This window comes from Sinocyclocheilus grahami, unplaced genomic scaffold, assembly GCF_001515645.1.
Source record: "Sinocyclocheilus grahami isolate Dianchi unplaced genomic scaffold, SAMN03320097.WGS_v1.1 scaffold270.1, whole genome shotgun sequence".
Lineage (NCBI taxonomy): Eukaryota > Metazoa > Chordata > Actinopteri > Cypriniformes > Cyprinidae > Sinocyclocheilus > Sinocyclocheilus grahami.
Window position 1 is genome coordinate 301,139 of NW_015505449.1, and position 24,619 is coordinate 325,757.

Sequence of the window (24,619 nt, forward strand, 5' to 3'; positions counted from 1 at the left end):
TACAACATGGTAAATTAAACAAAGAGTAGTTTTGAATAGAAAATCATATTCTCCCTAAAATGGTAATACCCTGCCATTCATAAAAAATGAAAAATACTAAACAAAACTGTTGTAAAGAATAAAAATATTCACAGTTCTGCTAATCCTTACTCAGGCAATCCTCTTTTCTCAAGAAAACACAACAGTATGGGCACTACAGAAGGAAATGGATTGTGTGTCTTTCAAAAGACATCAAATCATTTTGTAGCTGTTTATATCAGCCAATAAAAATAGTTAAAATTTGTGTATTTAGTTATGTCTTTAATAGGCTTTTACACATTCAACAATCCATAAGAAAACATTGCAAACCCCTCATAAAAACAGAGCAAAGTATGGTTACATATGTGCATTCCGTTTGTTTTTTTATTTCACAAAAAGTAAGAAAACTGAATGATTTTGCTATTTGTACGTAACTACATAGAAATATTCACATATCAATTCACATATCAAGATAAAAATAAGACATTTAAACATTTTCTTAGAGATAGGGGCTCATTCATGAAACACAATACATTTCTGTCAATCATTCAAAAATCCATTCTTACATAAATTGTTGCATTGAATTGAATCTGACAATTTACTGAAGAATGGTTTTATGAATGACTTTGTTACAACAAATTTTTTTTTTTTTTTTTTTGGCTTTTAACAGACTTTTTTTTGCAGATTAATACAGTCCATGGTGAGCTAATGCTATAGCTGTTGGGCCACTAAGTCCCAAAAGCCCTAAAATGTCCAAAAATCATTGGCCCAGATATATTTTTTGTAAAAAAAAAAAAAAAAAAAAGTGTCATGTCATCTTGTTGATTTAGATTTACCTCTGTAATTTTAAGGTGGTACACATACAAACATATTTTTAAAGATAAAGTATAGGGATTTTACAAAATGGACAAATCAGAACCGTTAAGAGTGGGCACATTTGAATCTTGAATGTGGTTACTATTTCCTAAAACAATTTTGATTGCTAGGTTTGATTGCTGTTTGACTCTTAACATGGCATCATCAGATGGTGTATACATGCGAACCTCATAGGTCTGACTGTTCACTCTGAACATTGGGATAGTACTTGCTACACACATGTAGTTATCTTGAACATGATGGTTATTGTCGGTTGTCATCCATATGGCAGAGCAGGGCTGAGACTGACATGTTCGGTGGTTGTCTGGTGGAAAAGTATGATTCTCTTTCAGCTCACCATCCTTTGCCTTTGCTTGAATATTATTGGTGTGGCTGTTCTTCATGGCCTGCTCTTCTGGGCCCGACTTGTTCTTAGCTGGTGTGCCACTACACATCTCAAAAAAGGTCAGAAAAACTGGGATAAATGTTAAGCCATGCAAGAGACCAAAGAAGATCACCAAGAACATAATTTTAAAGAAAGTTCTAAAGATATAGTTCTTCGAGGCAGACAACACAACCACCCCAAGAATAGTAGACACAGCCCCCTGCAAAATAGGGTACCCTAAATTAAACAGGGCCTCAACAGCCTTTTCATTTGCACTGGGTTTCTTATTAGAGACAAAGGCGTAAGATATATGAGCCGAGAAGTCTACAGAGAAACCAATGCAGACGACAAGAATGATCATGGAGATGGTGTCTAAATGAACATCCCACAATGCCATGAACCCAGTGACCCCCACAATGACAGATGCGATGGAAAAAGTCACCCAGAGAGAGCACAGAGGGTTTGGGATGAGGAGAAGGGAGATAAGCAACATTACAGCTGTTGTAACCGCAATGTTCTGTATGGTGTTGCTGACTATCACCGCATACTGGTCATGGTAGATGAAGGCGGGGTGGTACACTAGTAAAGGAACAGGGCACTTTTGTGCTGTCTCTCTTAACTTATTTAACATATTCATCTCATCCAGGGCGGTAGAGATATTTACGGTCTGTACGAAGAAGCGAGACGCGTAAATGGAGTTGTTGGTGAAATTTACGTCCTGTTTGAAATCAGAATAAAATCGCAGAAATCTTCCCAAATTATCTTTGAAGACGTCTTCGGCACTCAGATTGAGTTTGGCGTGATATCCATAGTACTTGTATGATTTGATCCAGGAGGTGAATATATCCTTTTCAATGAAAGATAAATTTTTGAAATCTTCAATGCAAGTTTCAAGATCTGACATGTACTTTTCATCCCAATATGGAAATTCCCGTCGGATGACAACCATGATGTTTGGCCCATATTCAGAGAAATATGCCTTCTCGTTGTCATAATATTTCACCACGTAAGAATCGTCAGCTGCTAAATTACGGAGCTCAATTCCTTCTTGAATTTGAAAGCAGCCATAAATGCTGATAATCAAATAGATGCAATACAACACAATCACAAAGACCTTCGTCCACGATTTCATCAGAAATGGACCGTAGTATTTTTTAAAGAAGTGATTCATTGGTTGTACCACCTCTGTGCCAGTATGGGGGTCATAAGCACCTCCAACGCAACATAATTCATACCACTTCGACTGACCCACTGGACACTCCTCTGGTACTTCCTTGCAGGTCAGCCAATGCTTGTTGCTGTTTTCTCGCCGTCCGTTAAGAACGAGGAACGCTCCGAAAAATGTGATGCTGTAGATGTAGCAGAAAAGGATAGAGGTGCTGGTGTACAAGCAGAAAGAGCGGACGGAGCGGAAGGGCGTCATGAGGCCGATGTAGAAAGCGAGCACGTCTGTGAACGTGGTGATGGTGATCGAAATGGCTGCCTCTTTGTACGTATTAGACAGACGAGACTCCACTCGATCGTGAACATTCGTCTGCTGCCAGCAGGAAATGAGGATGAACATGTCATCCACTCCGATCCCTATTTAAAACACATTTTTAAAAATCAGTGTTTAATCTGATAATATACATTAACACAGAACAGAACTGGTTTTATAGTTATGTTTTACCTAATATCAAGAATGGAGAATTAGCAACTGTCATGACAAATGGGACACCAATGTGTAACATCATCCCAAAAGAGGACAGAACAGCCAGTCCAGCAGAGAACACCCCAAATGTAGCAACCCATACTTTGTTTCTGACACAGTCAAACCTGGAAAAACAGACAAAATAGATATTTTTCTAAAGGATTCCTCTCAGTTAAATTCAACTTAAGATCTATCCCTCAGTTAACAACTGTCACAGATGTTGTCAATAGACCTTAACATGTATTTAACTCATTCATTTTGAACAAATCTTTTTTGGAATCATTTTCAAACAAGAATTTTGTTGAATGCAGTTGGAATTTGGGGGTTGAACGAATCATTTACGAAAGACTAGGACGAGAAGATGCAGTACAGACTCGAAAGGTGAACTAATCAGTAATCACTTCTATTTTGCATACTATATCTTTGGGTTTATTAAAATGATTTCCAAATTTGGAATATGATTAAAGATTGTGTTTGTGGATGTGTTTGACGATTTTAGCTTTTTAATACATAACATTTTTATTTAATTCCACTCAAATGACTTAAGATTTGTTCATTTTGCTGAATGAGATTCAAAGATTCAATCAAATGATCCAATTTTCCCATCACTAATCAGAACATTCTTTAAACTTATAAAACAATTAGAATGTACGGTATATTATCTAGAAACAAAAAGTCACACATCACAAAAGTAAAAACATCTGCACAGAAGCCCCGGTAAAAACAGGTAGAAGACATCACACAATACTCTGGGCATCAGAAAATAGCATAATTATTCAAGTTAGCATACCTCAAACAAGAGAGAATGGAGAATGCAATGGCAATGACGTATGTGATAGAGAAGAGAGGAATTACATCCTTTGTGTTTGCCTCAAATTCCACCTGCCTTGACAAAGATGTGGAATGGGTCACCTGAGGATGCAAATTATAATATTGACAACATCGTTTTAGCTTTAGCTCAGGAATAGTTACAAGAACATTTTCTTATTTTAATAAAACTAAATTTAAACAACAGCTGCAATATGAAGAGGATAAATAAATTAAAGGGGTCATATGATGCTTTTTTAAAGATCATTATTTGGTGTATTTGGTGTAACAGAATATGTTGACATGCTTTAATGTTCAAAAAACAATTTTTTTTTCAAATACTGTACATTATTGTAGGTCCTCTATGCCCCGCCTCTCTCAAACACTTAGTTTTCTACAAAGTCCCTCCTTCCGACAAGCGCAGTCTGCTCTGATTGGCCAGCTGACCCAGTGCATTGTGATTGGCTGAACACTGCAAGCACTCGTCAGAAATGTAACGCCCCTTACCATAATCGCGAGCTTCATCTTTCAAAATAAATGTAAAGACAGAGCCCGAAAGGGGAACATAGTCTTGTGAAAGACACAGTGATGAAGCTGGTCTCTCTCGCTCTCTCTCTCACGCGCGCACGCACACACACACACGATGCACAAAACTCCGCATTTGAACAGTCAATAGCAAATACTTAAACTAATAACAAAACAGTAGCTGATTCAGAAGCGCCAGATTGTCATAGCAAAGTCAGAATTACCTCCTCTCCTAGGTTCACGAAATGGTCGTCCATAAAATGCATTGCTGTTCTGTTGTAAGTAATCTTAAAGATTTCTAAATGCATCTACTTTCGGAAGGCCAAATAAAGTGCTTTTGCTTTCACCTAGAAACACACAGCGTCTCCCTGACATGCTGCTTCAACACTAACTGCGGTTACTGAAACCACGCCTTCTTTCTTTGCGTGAACATTTGGGCGGCATTATGCTAATATTTCCACATAGTGAGGTAGATATGTGGGGGCGTGTTAGAACGAGCCGTTTTAGGGGGGTGTGGCAGAGTCTTAACTTTGATAAAGAATATCTCTTTGGTTTTGAGACTTTAGTCTTTGCAACTTCAGGGATCTTATCTATGCACAATCAGCTTGTAACACTCCAAAGAGAAAGGAAAACTTGAAATCGCATCATATGACCCCTTTAAACATTTCCGCCAATATCGCCCAGAAAAAAAGAAATAATAATTCGTTTAGCCAATGTTGATCAATAGGGGAGCAAAAAATCTGCCAGTAAATAGCCTACTCTACAGGCCAGCATCATTTAGATAAAAAATAAAATTAGAATTTAAATTTAAATATGCTACAACCTACCCCAACATGACATTTTGTGAAGAAGAAGAAAACAGACCCAACAGTACATACTTAGGGCACTTGTAAAACTAACCCCAAAATATATGGCATCATAAACCATTAATTTGAAAACGACATAAAAAAGAAAAAACAAGCATTTGTGCAACTTAATTTTTAACTCAAAACTTTATAGTTACTGATATACAGTGACCTTTTGACAACAAGCCCCGTTTGTCATCAATAAAGTACATAAGACCTACCTTAATGAAGTTTAGTGATAAATTGGAGGGGAAAACCTTGAGGAACTCATTCAGCCATAAATCTGTTCTGGAGCGATTATCCTCCTTCAGGAAATAAAACAAGCGCACTGCTTTTGCACTTTTAATAACAGAAGATTTGATATTCACTCCACCAACCGAATAGCCCAAGAAGATGTACGAGAATCCGAAACGAAAGAACGGAAAGGTGAGCTCGGTCGTTTCTAAATCATTACCATAATATTTGTAAATATCCAATATCTTATTGGGTGTACATTTCTTGTATCGTCTCGCGCAAAGTCCCTCAAAAGTGAGCGCCTCGTGACCCATGGACACATTCAGCTCCTTGACCTTTCTGTCTAAAGTCACGAGCTCCTGAAACACAGCGTCTGTGAGGATGTTGGAGGATCTTGCCACCGCTATGAAGGACGCGTAAACTCCATCCGTGTAGAGTCTCTGGTTGGAGAACACCGAGTCGTTCTGCGGAAAGTTCTGCTGCACGAACTGCCTCTCTAGTTTAGCAGGACCGTTCACAGGTGTGAACTGATCCTCAATGTCATTGGCCTCACGATCTTCTAAGAAATAAAACCCACTTCCCAACACCGCAGAGATGACCAGAGGAGAGATGAAGAACCACCACGGGTAAGTTCCCACAAAGCGGCCGAACTTCTGGAAGCAGATGGAGATCGGCGTCTCCACGCAGTCTGTGGTGCATCCAGCCATGTTCACCGGCATTTTAGAAAGATTCAAAGAAAGTTTAGTGGGGAGAAAGCTGTGCTAAATAAATTAGATGAACTTAAACCTAGCTTTCTCCGTATCTGGATTTTGTCTGAAGCATTTGAAGTTTAAACTAGCTATATAAACTAGTAAAGAGTTGATTTAGAAAGAGCTTCATAATGCATACGGGGTATTTGAACATCCTGACGCAGTTTTGCGTGAAAATCTAGGGAACAAGCCGAGAGCGACCACTCACGGGCACATTCAGCAAATTAGATTTAGACTGACAAAATAACCACATAGACATATTACTAAAAAGTTTGAAGTATGCTTATATATATATATACTTATAAATCATACCATTCCTAACCATCCACTATTTCATTTATAAATATATTAATATTTATATATTATTAATATGTGATAATTTAGCATTATATAGCCTAATGAAATGATATTTGTTTAAGTTATTGTCATAGTGTTCTCAGAACTTTTAATAATCAGTCACATGATCTGATCTGCATTTAATAAAAAGCTTTCTTGCTGGTTTGTTTACAACCCAAGTAATATATATTTGAGAAAAAAAATGCCAGCAATTATAAATACATCTTCTTTAATGATTTGTTGCAGTTCATCAGATTCTGCAAACAATCGTCTTCTAATCGAAACATTTTGCTGTACAGGGCTGATATGAATTTATGGTTATATGTTCTTCGGATTAGTGTCTTCGTTTCTGGAGTCCTTAAAGCACCATAGATGATATTCTAAACAACTAGACAATAAAAGGTTTGTGTAAATGTTTTCCTTTGGCATCAGACCATAAAACCTTTTTGGTTCGGATTGGAATCTTTTATGAATTACAGGCTAACGTCCCTGGAAATAGTATACTACAGCTCAAATGCTATATGTTCGAAATATAGAGCAATTAATTTAAGTTGGAAAGAGCACTTACGTCGCGGTTTCTGCTCATTTTGCTCCATCAGGACAGAAGGATGTGAGGATTACCATAATATTTGTAAATATCCAATATCTTATTGGGTGTACATTTCTTGTATCGTCTCGCGCAAAGTCCCTCAAAAGTGAGCGCCTCGTGACCCATGGACACATTCAGCTCCTTGACCTTTCTGTCTAAAGTCACGAGCTCCTGAAACACAGCGTCTGTGAGGATGTTGGAGGATCTTGCCACCGCTATGAAGGACGCGTAAACTCCATCCGTGTAGAGTCTCTGGTTGGAGAACACCGAGTCGTTCTGCGGAAAGTTCTGCTGCACGAACTGCCTCTCTAGTTTAGCAGGACCGTTCACAGGTGTGAACTGATCCTCAATGTCATTGGCCTCACGATCTTCTAAGAAATAAAACCCACTTCCCAACACCGCAGAGATGACCAGAGGAGAGATGAAGAACCACCACGGGTAAGTTCCCACAAAGCGGCCGAACTTCTGGAAGCAGATGGAGATCGGCGTCTCCACGCAGTCTGTGGTGCATCCAGCCATGTTCACCGGCATTTTAGAAAGATTCAAAGAAAGTTTAGTGGGGAGAAAGCTGTGCTAAATAAATTAGATGAACTTAAACCTAGCTTTCTCCGTATCTGGATTTTGTCTGAAGCATTTGAAGTTTAAACTAGCTATATAAACTAGTAAAGAGTTGATTTAGAAAGAGCTTCATAATGCATACGGGGTATTTGAACATCCTGACGCAGTTTTGCGTGAAAATCTAGGGAACAAGCCGAGAGCGACCACTCACGGGCACATTCAGCAAATTAGATTTAGACTGACAAAATAACCACATAGACATATTACTAAAAAGTTTGAAGTATGCTTATATATATATATACTTATAAATCATACCATTCCTAACCATCCACTATTTCATTTATAAATATATTAATATTTATATATTATTAATATGTGATAATTTAGCATTATATAGCCTAATGAAATGATATTTGTTTAAGTTATTGTCATAGTGTTCTCAGAACTTTTAATAATCAGTCACATGATCTGATCTGCATTTAATAAAAAGCTTTCTTGCTGGTTTGTTTACAACCCAAGTAATATATATTTGAGAAAAAAAATGCCAGCAATTATAAATACATCTTCTTTAATGATTTGTTGCAGTTCATCAGATTCTGCAAACAATCGTCTTCTAATCGAAACATTTTGCTGTACAGGGCTGATATGAATTTATGGTTATATGTTCTTCGGATTAGTGTCTTCGTTTCTGGAGTCCTTAAAGCACCATAGATGATATTCTAAACAACTAGACAATAAAAGGTTTGTGTAAATGTTTTCCTTTGGCATCAGACCATAAAACCTTTTTGGTTCGGATTGGAATCTTTTATGAATTACAGGCTAACGTCCCTGGAAATAGTATACTACAGCTCAAATGCTATATGTTCGAAATATAGAGCAATTAATTTAAGTTGGAAAGAGCACTTACGTCGCGGTTTCTGCTCATTTTGCTCCATCAGGACAGAAGGATGTGAGGAGAGAATGACAAGTTCATTACTGAACACAGAGCTCCATTCATGTCTTTCAATTCCCTCAGTGGTTAATTACTCCAACAAAAATGGTTTGGACTCTCATAGTGCTTGTGATTTGCCAATAGGAGATAATTGAGGGCCTCAAATTATTACCACACAACTGATACAGCTCTTATATTTTACAGTATCAAAGAGCAGCCTACTTGGAACATGTCCAAAAACAGGTTTGGCTGAAATAATTTCTTTAGGATTTTGGAATTTAGCAACACTTTTATTTTTATTCTGAGACACAAGACATGACAGGCCTCGTCACTTGTCCACTAGATGAGGCTAGTGATCTTTTTTGTATGTTCTCCTGCATCACACTATATTGGGCAAGGAGTTGTTGTCATGGTGACGGGTCACAAGGAGAGAAAAGCTGAAGTTGAAGGTCGTCATGGCGACTGGGTCAGGGGAAGCAGAGCTGCCATTAGCGGTTGTCATGGTGATCGGGTCACAGGAAGGCAGCCGCTGATTAGAGGTTGTCGTGGTGACTGGGTCAGGGTGAGAGCAGAGATGAGAGATTGTCATGGCGACCAAGTCTGAGAGAGAGCAGAGCTGAGTTGCAGTGTTGACATCTTTGACTTTAACTGTTTTTTTTTGGATCATATTGTTTTTGACTTGTACTTAACTGTTTATTTCCAATTTATTCTACATGTAACTTCATGTTTCCAATGAAGTCTATAATATTTTCCTTAAATTAAAAATATATTTGGGATTAAATGGAATAATCTTTATTAAAAAAAGAAAATGTAGTGAATGAAAAAATGAATTATATAGTATTATGTTTTTTGGTCCCACCCCAAATTACTTCATAGACGACAACTATGTAAAATGCAAAGTACAATATCCAAAGTAAATATATGTAAGTCAAATATATGTAGAAATATTATTTAATATTTATTTGTTTATTATTCTCTTCTCCTTGGGTCATACAAAATTCAAAATGAAAACCAGGACACAAAAATGTAAATGTATTAAAAAATATTCACATATACTCACAGTACATTTTTTCAACCGACATTTACTTCTTATATCATTTAGTGCATAAATATGTACCTGTATTATATAGAAAATTAACTCACTTAAGCAACCTGAGACCAAAATCTACAAAATGTGTTTACATTTTACATCATGTATAAAAGCCCATCGTATTTGGTTATATTTAGTGATCTTTTATGCTAGTGTGTTTAATATTAACTATTAGTATTTCTGATTTTGACAGTAGATGGGCCAGTCTTAGGCAGACTGCAGTAAGACTTCATCAGGACTCCTCAAGAAGAGAGATGAGTTTTCACTCCCATGTGATGCTGAGCATCTTACAGCTGAGTTCCCAGAGGCGCTGGCCAACCTCATCATCCATTGCAGCCTGGGAGCATTTTGCAGGTGCGCAGTCACTGTGTGGAGAGCAGGAGACAGGTGAGTATGAGATAAGATGGTCCAACATACAAATTAAACATGCCTGAACTGTTGCAGTTGTTTTATGAACACGACCTATTGGAGTTGTGTGTATTTATGTTGTTCGATTAACAAGAAGTTAATATTAAGTGACTTACATTTTAGACATAAACATAAATAGTTTCAAACAAAGCCACATCAGAACTATTTTGTGTCTCTGAGCAATACATGACGTGTAATATCCACTGACCTGTAATATTTGCCGCTCTCGGTCTCCAGTTCAGGGGCCACGGCGCAGTAGATGGTGGTCTGAGCTCCCTGCACAGATGTTTTGGTGAAGGGCTTTGCCAACCACATGGCAGCTTGTTGAGGTTTATTCAAGTGCCTCCACAGTTCAGTCTGAACCACTCCAGGATGGAGAGCATACGCTGTTACTCCAGTACCTGAGACACCACACAAAGACCAGATGAGAAGGATTATTAGGATTATTTTAGCATCAGTTATATTATTGGAATAGAATAACTTGAAGTGCAAATGCACAACCGAGGACAGGGTCAGAAATTATCCAGTTCCAGGAGCAAAAAAACTAAATTAATATAAAAATATGTTTTCATTTGTTATCTAGCATTTTATATGTTTTATAATATTCTATTTTAGTTCTTTCAAGTTGGTTTAGACCAGAGATGCCCAAATCACCAAATCATCGAGAGGGGAAAAATAATAATAATAAAAACATATATTTTTAATTTATCTCCGTTTAAATTTTTTGTTTGTTTGTTTATAAGCCATTGTGTTTATTTGTAAATTTTAATATAATATAGTTATAGCACAAGATTTACTTTCAGCCTATGGCCCTCAATTAAGATTTTTTTGTTCCATCATAGTAAACACTTTGGGCACCTGTTTTTTTTTATTTCATTGACCATCAAAAATTGATCCAACTGAAGCTTTTGACAGAAATGAAAAGCTGTAAATGTGTATTACAATATATGGTAAATGAAGAGCAAAAAAAAATATTTCAAAATAATATTTCTGACACTTAACAGGAATTAAATTAAATTAGAATAATACAAATAATACAAATAAAAAGTGTGCTTGAACGGATCACGTTTAGGTTAACACAAATAATAATATTACAATTAATTTAAAAATAAATAATGAAAAAATATTAAAATCATATTTATAGAGCAGATCATATTTATATTTAGTAATGTAAATATCATTTTTAAAAAGACATACCTTCTAGTCTTTTGGCCAGTGAGCGAGTGAACAGAATGTTTGCCAGCTTGCTCTGACTGTAGGCTTTCTGTTTATCATAGTTCTTCTCACTGTTGATGTCCTCTAGGTTGATGGTCCCCCATTGGTGTGCCATGGACGAGACGGTAATGATCCTCGCAGGCGTTGATCTTTTAATCAAATCCAATAACAGATACGTCAACAGGAAGTGACCTACAGGAAGAAGAGCAGTGCTGATGTATCCCTTAATTTCTTTTAGGGTTAAAAATGGTGTCCGATTTGGACAAATAACATATGCTTACCCATGTGGTTCACCCCTATTTGCATTTCCAAACCATCTGCTGTCTTTCCATAAGGACAAACCATCACACCAGCGTTATTGATTAATATGTTAACTTGTTTTTCCTCTGAAAGACAACCCAGTTGCATGAGTGTAGTGCTATACAAGGAAGACATTTATAAAGGAATTGATGGTGTATCCAGGGGATCTCACCTTTATTGATGTTCTCTGCAAATTCTCTGATCGATTTGGAATCTGACAGGTCAAGCCTGCGTGCAACTATATCCTGGTTTCCTGAAGCATCCTTAACTTCCTTCAGGGCTGCATCAGTTTTCTCCATATCTCTGCATGCCATAATAATACGTGCTCCTAAACACAGGACATCAGTAAAATTGTTTCATCTGACAATATATCATTATTAAACTGTATAGAAATAGGGCTGTTTACCTCTCTTTGCCAGGTCGATGGCTGTTTCTTTGCCAATTCCAGTATTAGCTCCAGTAATTATAACGGTTTTACCGTCAAGTCTGGCATCAGATGACCACGAACGAAACATATTTCTGAGTAGGAAAGGAAAATAAAAAATGTAATGCAATAATATTACTCAGCTTGGTTCCTATGGGCGTTGGTTTGGTTTGACATGACAACTAGCCTAGTTTCACGTGCTCAATGGAAAAGTATTAAAACATAATCCTTTATGTTTTGCCCAGTCATGTCTGCTCTGTCCTCGATTCAAAACATCTGAAATATCTTCATCATATGAATGAAAATCCCTTTGCTTTACTTCCTTGGCACAATGACTGTAACTGGTTATTGAGTAACATTTTGCTGTCGACATCTATAAAACATCTATGAAATACAACTTATACATTTCTGTTCATACCTTAGAGCTTGCATTTTACGATGATTTGTATCCAGACAGAAAAATATGAGAGTTTCATAAAACTATCAATAAGATTAACCAGCAAAAAACAAACACAGTCTTATCAAAACTCTCGCACTGTAACTAGTGGGAGGAGTCAGATGACGTTTAAGGAAGACTAGTGGAATTGTAGTTTGCGATTGGTCAGACCCATGAAACCCCGCCCTTTATTACGTATTTCTATTTTTCTTTCCAATTGTACAATCACTTTTTAAAAGCAAAAGTATTCTAGACTTTTATATTTATTATATGTCAACATAAATATCATTAGTATTTGGAAAACGAAGAGAACTGGCATATTTTAGGTTTAAAATGGACTAGATAACGTGATTCTTGGTTTAACCAGGAGATGTCAGTAGATGCATGGTTAAGAAATAAGCAGGCGTCTGAATATTTTCTCGAGGTTAACATTTTTTACATTTTTATTTTGGTAATGCTTCTGTAACGAAGGCCTTCTTTGCATTTTTCTAATTTAATACAAATGTCGATATATTGTGTTATACTTATATATAAGGCTATAAGCAATTTAAGAAATTTAAGTAAAAGGTTAAATTGTGCATTGAGTTGTATTTTTGCTTTAACAGCAGCGCTCATGATGGTATTACATTTGTGTACAATTTGATGACAATGTTCTATAACTTGAGTTTTCACCTGTGACAAATTAATTTTAAGTACACGTATTCCATGTAGGATTATATAAGATTATACAGTGAAACAAAAACTGCCTTCACAAAAAACTGCCTTGTATATAGCCTAATGAAATGATATTTGTTTAAGTTATTGTCATAGTGTTCTCAGAACTTTTAATAATCAGTCACATGATCTGATCTGCATTTAATAAAAAGCTTTCTTGCTGGTTTGTTTACAACCCAAGTAATATATATTTGAGAAAAAAAATGCCAGCAATTATAAATACATCTTCTTTAATGATTTGTTGCAGTTCATCAGATTCTGCAAACAATCGTCTTCTAATCGAAACATTTTGCTGTACAGGGCTGATATGAATTTATGGTTATATGTTCTTCGGATTAGTGTCTTCGTTTCTGGAGTCCTTAAAGCACCATAGATGATATTCTAAACAACTAGACAATAAAAGGTTTGTGTAAATGTTTTCCTTTGGCATCAGACCATAAAACCTTTTTGGTTCGGATTGGAATCTTTTATGAATTACAGGCTAACGTCCCTGGAAATAGTATACTACAGCTCAAATGCTATATGTTCGAAATATAGAGCAATTAATTTAAGTTGGAAAGAGCACTTACGTCGCGGTTTCTGCTCATTTTGCTCCATCAGGACAGAAGGATGTGAGGAGAGAATGACAAGTTCATTACTGAACACAGAGCTCCATTCATGTCTTTCAATTACCTCAGTGGTTAATTACTCCAACAAAAATGGTTTGGACTCTCATAGTGCTTGTGATTTGCCAATAGGAGATAATTGAGGGCCTCAAATTATTACCACACAACTGATACAGCTCTTATATTTTACAGTATCAAAGAGCAGCCTACTTGGAACATGTCCAAAAACAGGTTTGGCTGAAATAATTTCTTTAGGATTTTGGAATTTAGCAACACTTTTATTTTTATTCTGAGACACAAGACATGACAGGCCTCGTCACTTGTCCACTAGATGAGGCTAGTGATCTTTTTTGTATGTTCTCCTGCATCACACTATATTGGGCAAGGAGTTGTTGTCATGGTGACGGGTCACAAGGAGAGAAAAGCTGAAGTTGAAGGTCGTCATGGCGACTGGGTCAGGGGAAGCAGAGCTGCCATTAGCGGTTGTCATGGTGATCGGGTCACAGGAAGGCAGCCGCTGATTAGAGGTTGTCGTGGTGACTGGGTCAGGGTGAGAGCAGAGATGAGAGATTGTCATGGCGACCAAGTCTGAGAGAGAGCAGAGCTGAGTTGCAGTGTTGACATCTTTGACTTTAACTGTTTTTTTTTGGATCATATTGTTTTTGACTTGTACTTAACTGTTTATTTCCAATTTATTCTACATGTAACTTCATGTTTCCAATGAAGTCTATAATATTTTCCTTAAATTAAAAATATATTTGGGATTAAATGGAATAATCTTTATTAAAAAAAGAAAATGTAGTGAATGAAAAAATGAATTATATAGTATTATGTTTTTTGGTCCCACCCCAAATTACTTCATAGACGACAACTATGTAAAATGCAAAGTACAATATCCAAAGTAAATATATGTAAGTCAAATATATGTAGAAATATTATTTAATATTTATTTGTTTATTATTCTCTTCTCCTTGGGTCATACAAAATTCAAAATGAAAACCAGGACACAAAAATGTAAATGTATTAAAAAATATTCACATATACTCACAGTACATTTTTTCAACCGACATTTACTTCTTATATCATTTAGTGCATAAATATGTACCTGTATTATATAGAAAATTAACTCACTTAAGCAACCTGAGACCAAAATCTACAAAATGTGTTTACATTTTACATCATGTATAAAAGCCCATCGTATTTGGTTATATTTAGTGATCTTTTATGCTAGTGTGTTTAATATTAACTATTAGTATTTCTGATTTTGACAGTAGATGGGCCAGTCTTAGGCAGACTGCAGTAAGACTTCATCAGGACTCCTCAAGAAGAGAGATGAGTTTTCACTCCCATGTGATGCTGAGCATCTTACAGCTGAGTTCCCAGAGGCGCTGGCCAACCTCATCATCCATTGCAGCCTGGGAGCATTTTGCAGGTGCGCAGTCACTGTGTGGAGAGCAGGAGACAGGTGAGTATGAGATAAGATGGTCCAACATACAAATTAAACATGCCTGAACTGTTGCAGTTGTTTTATGAACACGACCTATTGGAGTTGTGTGTATTTATGTTGTTCGATTAACAAGAAGTTAATATTAAGTGACTTACATTTTAGACATAAACATAAATAGTTTCAAACAAAGCCACATCAGAACTATTTTGTGTCTCTGAGCAATACATGACGTGTAATATCCACTGACCTGTAATATTTGCCGCTCTCGGTCTCCAGTTCAGGGGCCACGGCGCAGTAGATGGTGGTCTGAGCTCCCTGCACAGATGTTTTGGTGAAGGGCTTTGCCAACCACATGGCAGCTTGTTGAGGTTTATTCAAGTGCCTCCACAGTTCAGTCTGAACCACTCCAGGATGGAGAGCATACGCTGTTACTCCAGTACCTGAGACACCACACAAAGACCAGATGAGAAGGATTATTAGGATTATTTTAGCATCAGTTATATTATTGGAATAGAATAACTTGAAGTGCAAATGCACAACCGAGGACAGGGTCAGAAATTATCCAGTTCCAGGAGCAAAAAAACTAAATTAATATAAAAATATGTTTTCATTTGTTATCTAGCATTTTATATGTTTTATAATATTCTATTTTAGTTCTTTCAAGTTGGTTTAGACCAGAGATGCCCAAATCACCAAATCATCGAGAGGGGAAAAATAATAATAATAAAAACATATATTTTTAATTTATCTCCGTTTAAATTTTTTGTTTGTTTGTTTATAAGCCATTGTGTTTATTTGTACATTTTAATATAATATAGTTATAGCACAAGATTTACTTTCAGCCTATGGCCCTCAATTAAGATTTTTTTGTTCCATCATAGTAAACACTTTGGGCACCTAAATCACCAAATCATCGAGAGGGGAAAAATAATAATAATAAAAACATATATTTTTAATTTATCTCCGTTTAAATTTTTTGTTTGTTTGTTTATAAGCCATTGTGTTTATTTGTAAATTTTAATATAATATAGTTATAGCACAAGATTTACTTTCAGCCTATGGCCCTCAATTAAGATTTTTTTGTTCCATCATAGTAAACACTTTGGGCACCTGTTTTTTTTTATTTCATTGACCATCAAAAATTGATCCAACTGAAGCTTTTGACAGAAATGAAAAGCTGTAAATGTGTATTACAATATATGGTAAATGAAGAGCAAAAAAAAATATTTCAAAATAATATTTCTGACACTTAACAGGAATTAAATTAAATTAGAATAATACAAATAATACAAATAAAAAGTGTGCTTGAACGGATCACGTTTAGGTTAACACAAATAATAATATTACAATTAATTTAAAAATAAATAATGAAAAAATATTAAAATCATATTTATAGAGCAGATCATATTTATATTTAGTAATGTAAATATCATTTTTAAAAAGACATACCTTCTAGTCTTTTGGCCAGTGAGCGAGTGAACAGAATGTTTGCCAGCTTGCTCTGACTGTAGGCTTTCTGTTTATCATAGTTCTTCTCACTGTTGATGTCCTCTAGGTTGATGGTCCCCCATTGGTGTGCCATGGACGAGACGGTAATGATCCTCGCAGGCGTTGATCTTTTAATCAAATCCAATAACAGATACGTCAACAGGAAGTGACCTACAGGAAGAAGAGCAGTGCTGATGTATCCCTTAATTTCTTTTAGGGTTAAAAATGGTGTCCGATTTGGACAAATAACATATGCTTACCCATGTGGTTCACCCCTATTTGCATTTCCAAACCATCTGCTGTCTTTCCATAAGGACAAACCATCACACCAGCGTTATTGATTAATATGTTAACTTGTTTTTCCTCTGAAAGACAACCCAGTTGCATGAGTGTAGTGCTATACAAGGAAGACATTTATAAAGGAATTGATGGTGTATCCAGGGGATCTCACCTTTATTGATGTTCTCTGCAAATTCTCTGATCGATTTGGAATCTGACAGGTCAAGCCTGCGTGCAACTATATCCTGGTTTCCTGAAGCATCCTTAACTTCCTTCAGGGCTGCATCAGTTTTCTCCATATCTCTGCATGCCATAATAATACGTGCTCCTAAACACAGGACATCAGTAAAATTGTTTCATCTGACAATATATCATTATTAAACTGTATAGAAATAGGGCTGTTTACCTCTCTTTGCCAGGTCGATGGCTGTTTCTTTGCCAATTCCAGTATTAGCTCCAGTAATTATAACGGTTTTACCGTCAAGTCTGGCATCAGATGACCACGAACGAAACATATTTCTGAGTAGGAAAGGAAAATAAAAAATGTAATGCAATAATATTACTCAGCTTGGTTCCTATGGGCGTTGGTTTGGTTTGACATGACAACTAGCCTAGTTTCACGTGCTCAATGGAAAAGTATTAAAACATAATCCTTTATGTTTTGCCCAGTCATGTCTGCTCTGTCCTCGATTCAAAACATCTGAAATATCTTCATCATATGAATGAAAATCCCTTTGCTTTACTTCCTTGGCACAATGACTGTAACTGGTTATTGAGTAACATTTTGCTGTCGACATCTATAAAACATCTATGAAATACAACTTATACATTTCTGTTCATACCTTAGAGCTTGCATTTTACGATGATTTGTATCCAGACAGAAAAATATGAGAGTTTCATAAAACTATCAATAAGATTAACCAGCAAAAAACAAACACAGTCTTATCAAAACTCTCGCACTGTAACTAGTGGGAGGAGTCAGATGACGTTTAAGGAAGACTAGTGGAATTGTAGTTTGCGATTGGTCAGACCCATGAAACCCCGCCCTTTATTACGTATTTCTATTTTTCTTTCCAATTGTACAATCACTTTTTAAAAGCAAAAGTATTCTAGACTTTTATATTTATTATATGTCAACATAAATATCATTAGTATTTGGAAAACGAAGAGAACTGGCATATTTTAGGTTTAAAATGGACTAGATAACGTGATTCTTGGTTTAACCAGGAGATGTCAGTAGATGCATGGTTAAGAAATAAGCAGGCGTCTGAATATTTTCTCGAGGTTAACATTTTTTACATTTTTATTTTGGTAATGCTTCTGTAACGAAGGCCTTCTTTGCATTTTTCTAATTTAATACAAATGTCGATATATTGTGTTATACTTATATATAAGGCTATAAGCAATTTAAGAAATTTAAGTAAAAGGTTAAATTGTGCATTGAGTTGTATTTTTGCTTTAACAGCAGCGCTCATGATGGTATTACATTTGTGTACAATTTGATGACAATGTTCTATAACTTGAGTTTTCACCTGTGACAAATTAATTTTAAGTACACGTATTCCATGTAGGATTATATAAGATTATACAGTGAAACAAAAACTGCCTTCACAAAAAACTGCCTTGTCATGCCCCAGTTTGTTTCACTAATTCACAACTTCACTAAAACTGTAAAAAGGTTGCCATCTTCTCCATCATATATTTTTAGCTTCTACACGGTCTCTCTCTCTCTCTCTCTCTGCACAACCCACCCACTCTCTGTCACCCTGTCTCTCAGATGGTGAGATTTGAACTGTTGCTTCTCAGAAACTGCACCACTGCTCTCACAGTGCTGCGGTAAGCCACATTGGATGAAAAGAATATTATGCCTAACATGTAGCCTATTTGTAAGACAGCATTACTGCAAAGTTACTCGCACCTGAATGAATGCATTGAAATGCTGCACTGACTAGTGACATCCTCCATATACATTTAACATTTATATAACTGTGCATTTATATATATTTAACATTCACACATTTAACTCTGCAACTATATATTGCACGGTTAATCTGTAGCTGGCAAATGGAAAAGTATATTTCATGCATTGCATCTATGCATCGTCTATGTAGCTTTTAATAACCTCCTGGGACCCAGGCATAGACCTTTGTCCTCTGTAGAGAATATTATATTTTAGTGACTTTCTCTGAGACCCTACTATGCCACAGTTTTAAGTCTGGATGTCCTGTACAGAGCACATTCAGGGTTAAACACACCTTCTCCTTGGTCTTTAAATATGATATTGACAGAATGATCAAATGTAACACTCTTAGGGAAATATGATAATGTTTTGTAATTATCATTTAAATCTGGCTAATTTTCAAATTGTTTGTCGTAAATAAACATCTCAGAAAAATGTTATGTTTCAAAAATATGACTTTTTGTTACAAAACTGTAGAAGACACCAGGACAAATGGCATTTTAATCAGGCATTTTGGGGAGACACATAGGGTAAGAAATTATAGATCAATATTCCTATGAAATATAATGTTGCCACGTTATTACTCCCATTATTACGCTTCTTTTTTCATTATGATTTGCCCCAAGAACACATTAATATGTAAATTAGATGCAGTGTATAGACACATTGTATAGAAGGGGAAAACCAATTTATGGACATTTTATACAAATATTCCATAAAGTACAGTAGTATATCAAATCATTCTGTTATATCTTTCATAACAATTGAGAATCATTTTTGTACAAAGTTTGGCAAAAAAATTTAGGCAACCTAAAAACTGATTGGTGAATAAAAAAATAAAGCATTGTTTTTGCCTACACATGCCTTTTCATATACATGAAAAGGCATGTATAGGTTTATATATATATATATATATATATATATATATATTGTATATAGTTTTTCTCCATTTGTTTCTTATGCTTCAACCAATGTAATGACATAAAAAAACTATTTTTTTGGTTCTCAAGAGGATATAACAAATAAAAGGTTTATTTGAGTTAATAAATGCATGATGCATGATGGTCGGGGGCAGAATTGCAGTTTATAATTTTTGCGTTTCTCTTATTTAGGTCGAGATGTATTAGCTAATTACTTAATTATTCACCTACACCCAAATGTGTACTTGTGCACTATGAATGTTTATGACACCTTAAATATCAACACCGGTGAAAGCACACAGCACTATCTCAAACAGGAAGTGCATTGTCAGCCATCATATGATAGTAAGCAAACATTTCCTTCCAGCATTTGAAACAGGACAGTCACAGAGAGAGGGCTATAATTAAATCACGTCTGATTAACAGTCACCTCAGCGGTGACACACACTTTAAGGCCAAACTTTGAGTTTTAGTTCCAACTAGCAAACAAACCTTGCAATATTTGTGCAGCACTTGTTAGTTTTTGATTTACAAGTGAGCATCCAAAGCTGACATAAAAACAATTATGCTGTCAGGAGAAGCCTTTCACACACCTCCACTTTTGAGAATGCTTTACAAATATGACTCACTATACAGGTTTACTTGAATGTAGTAGATCTTGAGTGATTATGTGTCTCTTTCAACATATATGTGGAAGCTTAGACATGTTTACATGATCCTAAACTTATTATCTGAAAGATTCACTTGGACACTCTTTATTCTACGAAAGCAGAGATATTTAAATCCTCGGTGCCTCCGAGGATTCATAATAACTAACATGCCTTCAAATAACAGCGTTCCGCCTGTCACCTCACCTCCAACGCTAACTGGAGAATGATTCGAGTTTCCAGGTTAGTGGTGAAAGGGAGGAATTTAAAAAATAGTGTTATTTTATTTTGGCCATTACACTCTGGACCAGCTAACTAATGTGGTTCTATAATGAGTCACTGTGCACGACTAAATATGGGTACTTCTTTCTTTTGCTTGCCCTGTCAACACCATGAGTGCCAGTTCAGAAGAAAGAATAATGTATGTGGCCGCTATAGAGTTACAGGACCTGAGTCAAAACCTTTTCAAGGGAAATTAAAGTCTAAACAGACTATCTTTAAAAAAAAATGAATAGCTACAAGATTGTTTACTAAATACTGCACAATATTTACTGACTAGTACTATTTTCTTTTCAAATTAATAAGTGCAGCGATAAACATTCCAGTAGGCTACTACAATGATAGCCTACATTCATTATAATTTTATTAAATATTGCTAAAAATATTATATTTAGTTTATTTGTCATTATGTGGGATGGAATGGGTAAGGTGCACTGTAAAAAATGATTGTGATTTTAACAGTTAAAGTAAAAATGCTACAGTAAAAACCTGTTAGAAATAGCCTTTGTGCACAGCCAGCCTTGTACTCTTCTAGGTTCAAAAAACTGTCGTCCATAAAATGCGTTGCACAAATTCGAACATCTGGGTTGTGCTGTTCTGTTGTAAATAAATCTTAACCAATGATTCCTAATTGCATCTACTTCTGGAAGGCCAAATAAAGTGCTTTTGCTTTCACACTGAAACACAGCGTCTCCCTGACATGGCTGCTTCAACACTAACTGCAGTTACTGAAACCACGCCTTCTTTCTTTGCGTGCACATTTGGGAGGCATTATGCTAATATTTCCACATAGTGAGGTAGATATGTGGGGGCGTGTTAGAACAAGCTGTTTTAGGTAGGCGTGGTTGACTCTTAACTTTTATAAAGAATATCTCTTGTATTTGAGACGTTAGTCTTTGCAACTTTAAAGATCTTCTTTATGCACCAAGAGCTTGTAACACTCCAAAGAGAAAGAAAAACTTGAAATCGCATCATATGACCCCTTTAACTGTAGCTAAGTTTCCATACTATAAATGGTGAATAACTGTAATAACATTTACTGTAAAATACTGTAAAACATTTTAGTCGGGCTCGTAACCCAAAGGTTGCGGGTTCGAATCTCGTACCGGCAGGGATTGTAGGTGGGGGGAGTGCTCTCTACAGTGCTCTCTCCCACCTTCAATACCACGACTGAGGTGCCCTTGAGCAAGGCACCGAACCCCCAACTGCTCCCCGGGCGCCGCAGCATAAATGGCTGCCCACTGCTCCGGGTGTGTGTTCACAGTGTGTGTGTTCACTGCTGTGTGTGTGTGTGCACTTTGGATGGGTTAAATGCAGAGCACTAATTCCAAGTATGGGTCACCATACTTGGCCACATGTCACGTCACTTATAAAAAAAATACGGTTTTTGGAAATGAAAAAGAAAAGGTCATTGTATAATTTACAGTGAAAAACCATAAATTGAAATTCCCAGAGTTCCCTGCATGACACTTCATATTTGATGTTTTCATAAATAACTGTTGCTTAGTGTTTTTTGTTGGTGTTTAGTATTTGTGTGAATGACACTGTGCACCTTATGTATAGTAGTATTTCCCTCCTCAGCGTGTGGAAAAGCTGTTTGTGATGAGCTTTGATTCATCATGTGACTTTCTCATCACCACCTGTTTTTGGTGGCTATTCAATAGGCAGGTATATTAACATTATACCAATTAATGAAATACGGTTTGTTATTGTGAATTTAAGTTAAGTCTGTAAAACCTAAAATGTTTCTACCATATTTTTTACGGTAAAGTTCTGGCAGCCACATCTTGCCAATATTTTACTCTAAATGTCACCATTTTTATTTTATTTTTTTACAGTGTGCATTGAATGTCTGCATATTTTAGCAAATGTAATGGGTGTATTCTAAAATGGTCATACTGTGCACAGTATACTTACTGGAGAAAAAGAGTAGTAGTATGGTAGTATGCTATTCCTCACAGAGCCATAGGCTTCATCCAAAAATGCATTTTTCACTCCAGCTATAGTAAGCAAAAAACAACAAAAAAAGTATGTCCGAAGTCACAGTACTCATAAGATTACTATATATTTATATATCAATACTATAAGATTAGGCAAAAAGTACCCACATAGGCAACTAATCCCAGCAAGATTTCAGACGCAGCCCCCAAAGAGGAGGCAAAAATGGACGGTTATACATCTGTTGATATAAAAAAAGGCGAATTGCCTACTGCTTACATTGGCAGCTGCCTACTAAGGAACCTCATAGTTGACTGATTTAGAACACTCTATAGGCAGCTAGTAGCTCTTCATGCAAGACATGAGCGTCAATAGAGTTTGACATTAGAATGTTGTGAAGTTGGTAACATGATACCCTATTAAGCACAAAAAAGACTGCATGTACAGAAATGGGGTAAATTATTAATTACTCAAAATATTTTTATTGATGCTTTTCAGTATTGATATAAATGTAAGTATATAAGTATATGTAAGTCTTTCATGACTGTCTGGTGTCAACTAAAACATAATGAACCTGCCTCAGACTTTAGTGTGTTTCTGCATGATGCTGCCTGTGTTAAGTTTCTCAGACATTTTTTTGACTATTTTTGTGTGTATAACACAAGTTTGATCACACCAGATCACACCTTAACACCAGACAGTCATGAAAGACCCTATACAAAAGTGAGTATAAAGCTAAAATGTTGTAACATTGTGAAATATTATTACAATTTATAAACAACTGTTTTCTATTTGAATAGGTTTTAAAATATAATTTATTCCTGTGATGGCAAAGCTGAATTTTCAGCAGCTATTATTCCAGTCTTCAGGGTCACATGATCCTTCAGAAAGCATTCTAATATGCTGATTTGTTGCTTAAGAAACTTTAAAAAAAAAAATCATTATCAATGTTAAAAACACTTTTTCTGCTAAACAGTTTTGAAGAAACTCTGATACTGGCAAATTCAAAAGAACAGCGTTTGTTTAAAAAATATATTATTTTTGTAACATTATTCATATCTTTACTGTCACTTGTGATAAATGCAATGCATCCTTGCAGAATAAAGGTATTAATTTAATTATTCATAAAAATTATTTGAACGGTAGTGCTTTTTTTAATCTTTTGGTATCTTGGTAAATCTGAGTACAGTTTGATACAATGATTCTGAAACTTGTAATATCACTGGGCTCCTTTTCTCAGTAGGTAACTTCCACTTAATCTCATTGATATCAATTGAAATAGTAAAATTATCCTTTCCTATAGGTTTCCATGAGTATAAGGATACTGGCAAATTCAAAAGAACAGCGTTTGTTTAAAAAATATATTATTTTTGTAACATTATTCATATCTTTACTGTCACTTGTGATAAATGCAATGCATCCTTGCAGAATAAAGGTATTAATTTAATTATTCATAAAAATTATTTGAACGGTAGTGCGTTTTTAATCTTTTGGTATCTTGGTAAATCTGAGTACAGTTTGATACAATGATTCTGAAACTTGTAATATCACTGGGCTCCTTTTCTCAGTAGGTAACTTCCACTTAATCTCATTGATATCAATTGAAATAGTAAAATTATCCTTTCCTATAGGTTTCCATGAGTATAAACTCATCAAACACAAGAAAATACAATTAAGTTTTGTCACTTCAAGCGGCTTTCTTTGTTGTCTCGTGCCATAGAATTGTCCCAGATGCAACTCCCAACCCATCTCTGTTCTTCTGAGATTAAATTACCAGCTCTAATTCCTGTTGATCTCAACTCTATTGGTAGAACAGGTCACCTTCATAGCTTAATGACTGTGTTTGTGCTATAAGGCATTTTGTTCTACCTGTGTGGCTTTGGCTTTCTGCATCACTGATGCAGAGTTTGAAGTCTCGCTTTGTGAAGCATTCTGAATGTAATGTAG

General features: G+C 35.7%; 3 protein-coding genes across 5 annotated transcripts; all 3 read right to left on the bottom strand.

The window, feature by feature from the left end:
• Window positions 1-646: 646 nt before the first annotated feature.
• LOC107599657 (patched domain-containing protein 3-like) lies at window positions 647-6,136 on the bottom strand. The gene is made up of 4 exons (XM_016291309.1): window positions 5,347-6,136; window positions 3,739-3,860; window positions 2,928-3,073; window positions 647-2,839 (listed from the first exon to the last, which is right to left on the bottom strand). Exons 1-4 carry the CDS (start codon window positions 6,076-6,078, stop codon window positions 915-917), a joined length of 2,925 nt encoding a protein of 974 aa, XP_016146795.1. The 5' UTR covers window positions 6,079-6,136; the 3' UTR covers window positions 647-914.
• Window positions 6,137-9,561: 3,425 nt separating this feature from the next.
• rdh12l (retinol dehydrogenase 12, like) lies at window positions 9,562-12,521 on the bottom strand. Of its 2 annotated transcripts, none has more exons than XM_016291426.1 (7): window positions 12,378-12,521; window positions 11,942-12,054; window positions 11,708-11,863; window positions 11,517-11,621; window positions 11,218-11,427; window positions 10,229-10,421; window positions 9,562-9,977 (listed from the first exon to the last, which is right to left on the bottom strand). In XM_016291426.1, exons 1-7 carry the CDS (start codon window positions 12,389-12,391, stop codon window positions 9,875-9,877), a joined length of 894 nt encoding a protein of 297 aa, XP_016146912.1. In that variant the 5' UTR covers window positions 12,392-12,521; the 3' UTR covers window positions 9,562-9,874. The 2 variants fall into 2 exon arrangements, with proteins under 2 accessions (XP_016146912.1, XP_016146911.1); XM_016291425.1 differs by having other exon boundaries at window positions 10,229-10,427.
• Window positions 12,522-14,741: 2,220 nt separating this feature from the next.
• On the bottom strand, window positions 14,742-17,914 carry LOC107599658 (retinol dehydrogenase 12-like). Of its 2 annotated transcripts, none has more exons than XM_016291311.1 (7): window positions 17,771-17,914; window positions 17,335-17,447; window positions 17,101-17,256; window positions 16,910-17,014; window positions 16,611-16,820; window positions 15,409-15,601; window positions 14,742-15,157 (listed from the first exon to the last, which is right to left on the bottom strand). In XM_016291311.1, exons 1-7 carry the CDS (start codon window positions 17,782-17,784, stop codon window positions 15,055-15,057), a joined length of 894 nt encoding a protein of 297 aa, XP_016146797.1. In that variant the 5' UTR covers window positions 17,785-17,914; the 3' UTR covers window positions 14,742-15,054. The 2 variants fall into 2 exon arrangements, with proteins under 2 accessions (XP_016146797.1, XP_016146796.1); XM_016291310.1 differs by having other exon boundaries at window positions 15,409-15,607.
• Window positions 17,915-24,619: the final 6,705 nt, after the last annotated feature.

Bases quoted from the DNA above. Each gene is read 5' to 3' on its own strand.
- LOC107599658 (XM_016291310.1), bottom strand. The intron at 17,257-17,334 runs GTAAACAGCCCT...TCCTGTGTTTAG, and splicing joins CATCGACCTGGCAAAGAGAG to GAGCACGTATTATTATGGCA. The intron at 15,608-16,610 runs GTATGTCTTTTT...CTTTGTGTGGTG, and splicing joins ACTGGCCAAAAGACTAGAAG to TCTCAGGTACTGGAGTAACA.
- LOC107599657 (XM_016291309.1), bottom strand. From the start codon at position 6,078: ATGCCGGTGAACATGGCTGGATGCACCACAGACTGCGTGGAGACGCCG. The intron at 3,861-5,346 runs GTAGGTCTTATG...TTGCATCCTCAG, and splicing joins TATCACTAAACTTCATTAAG to GTGACCCATTCCACATCTTT. The intron at 3,074-3,738 runs GTATGCTAACTT...CTGTTTTTCCAG, and splicing joins TCCATTCTCTCTTGTTTGAG to GTTTGACTGTGTCAGAAACA.
- rdh12l (XM_016291425.1), bottom strand. The intron at 11,428-11,516 runs GTAAGCATATGT...TTCTTCCTGTAG, and splicing joins AATAGGGGTGAACCACATGG to GTCACTTCCTGTTGACGTAT. The intron at 9,978-10,228 runs GTCAGTGGATAT...CTCTCCACACAG, and splicing joins GAGAGCGGCAAATATTACAG to TGACTGCGCACCTGCAAAAT.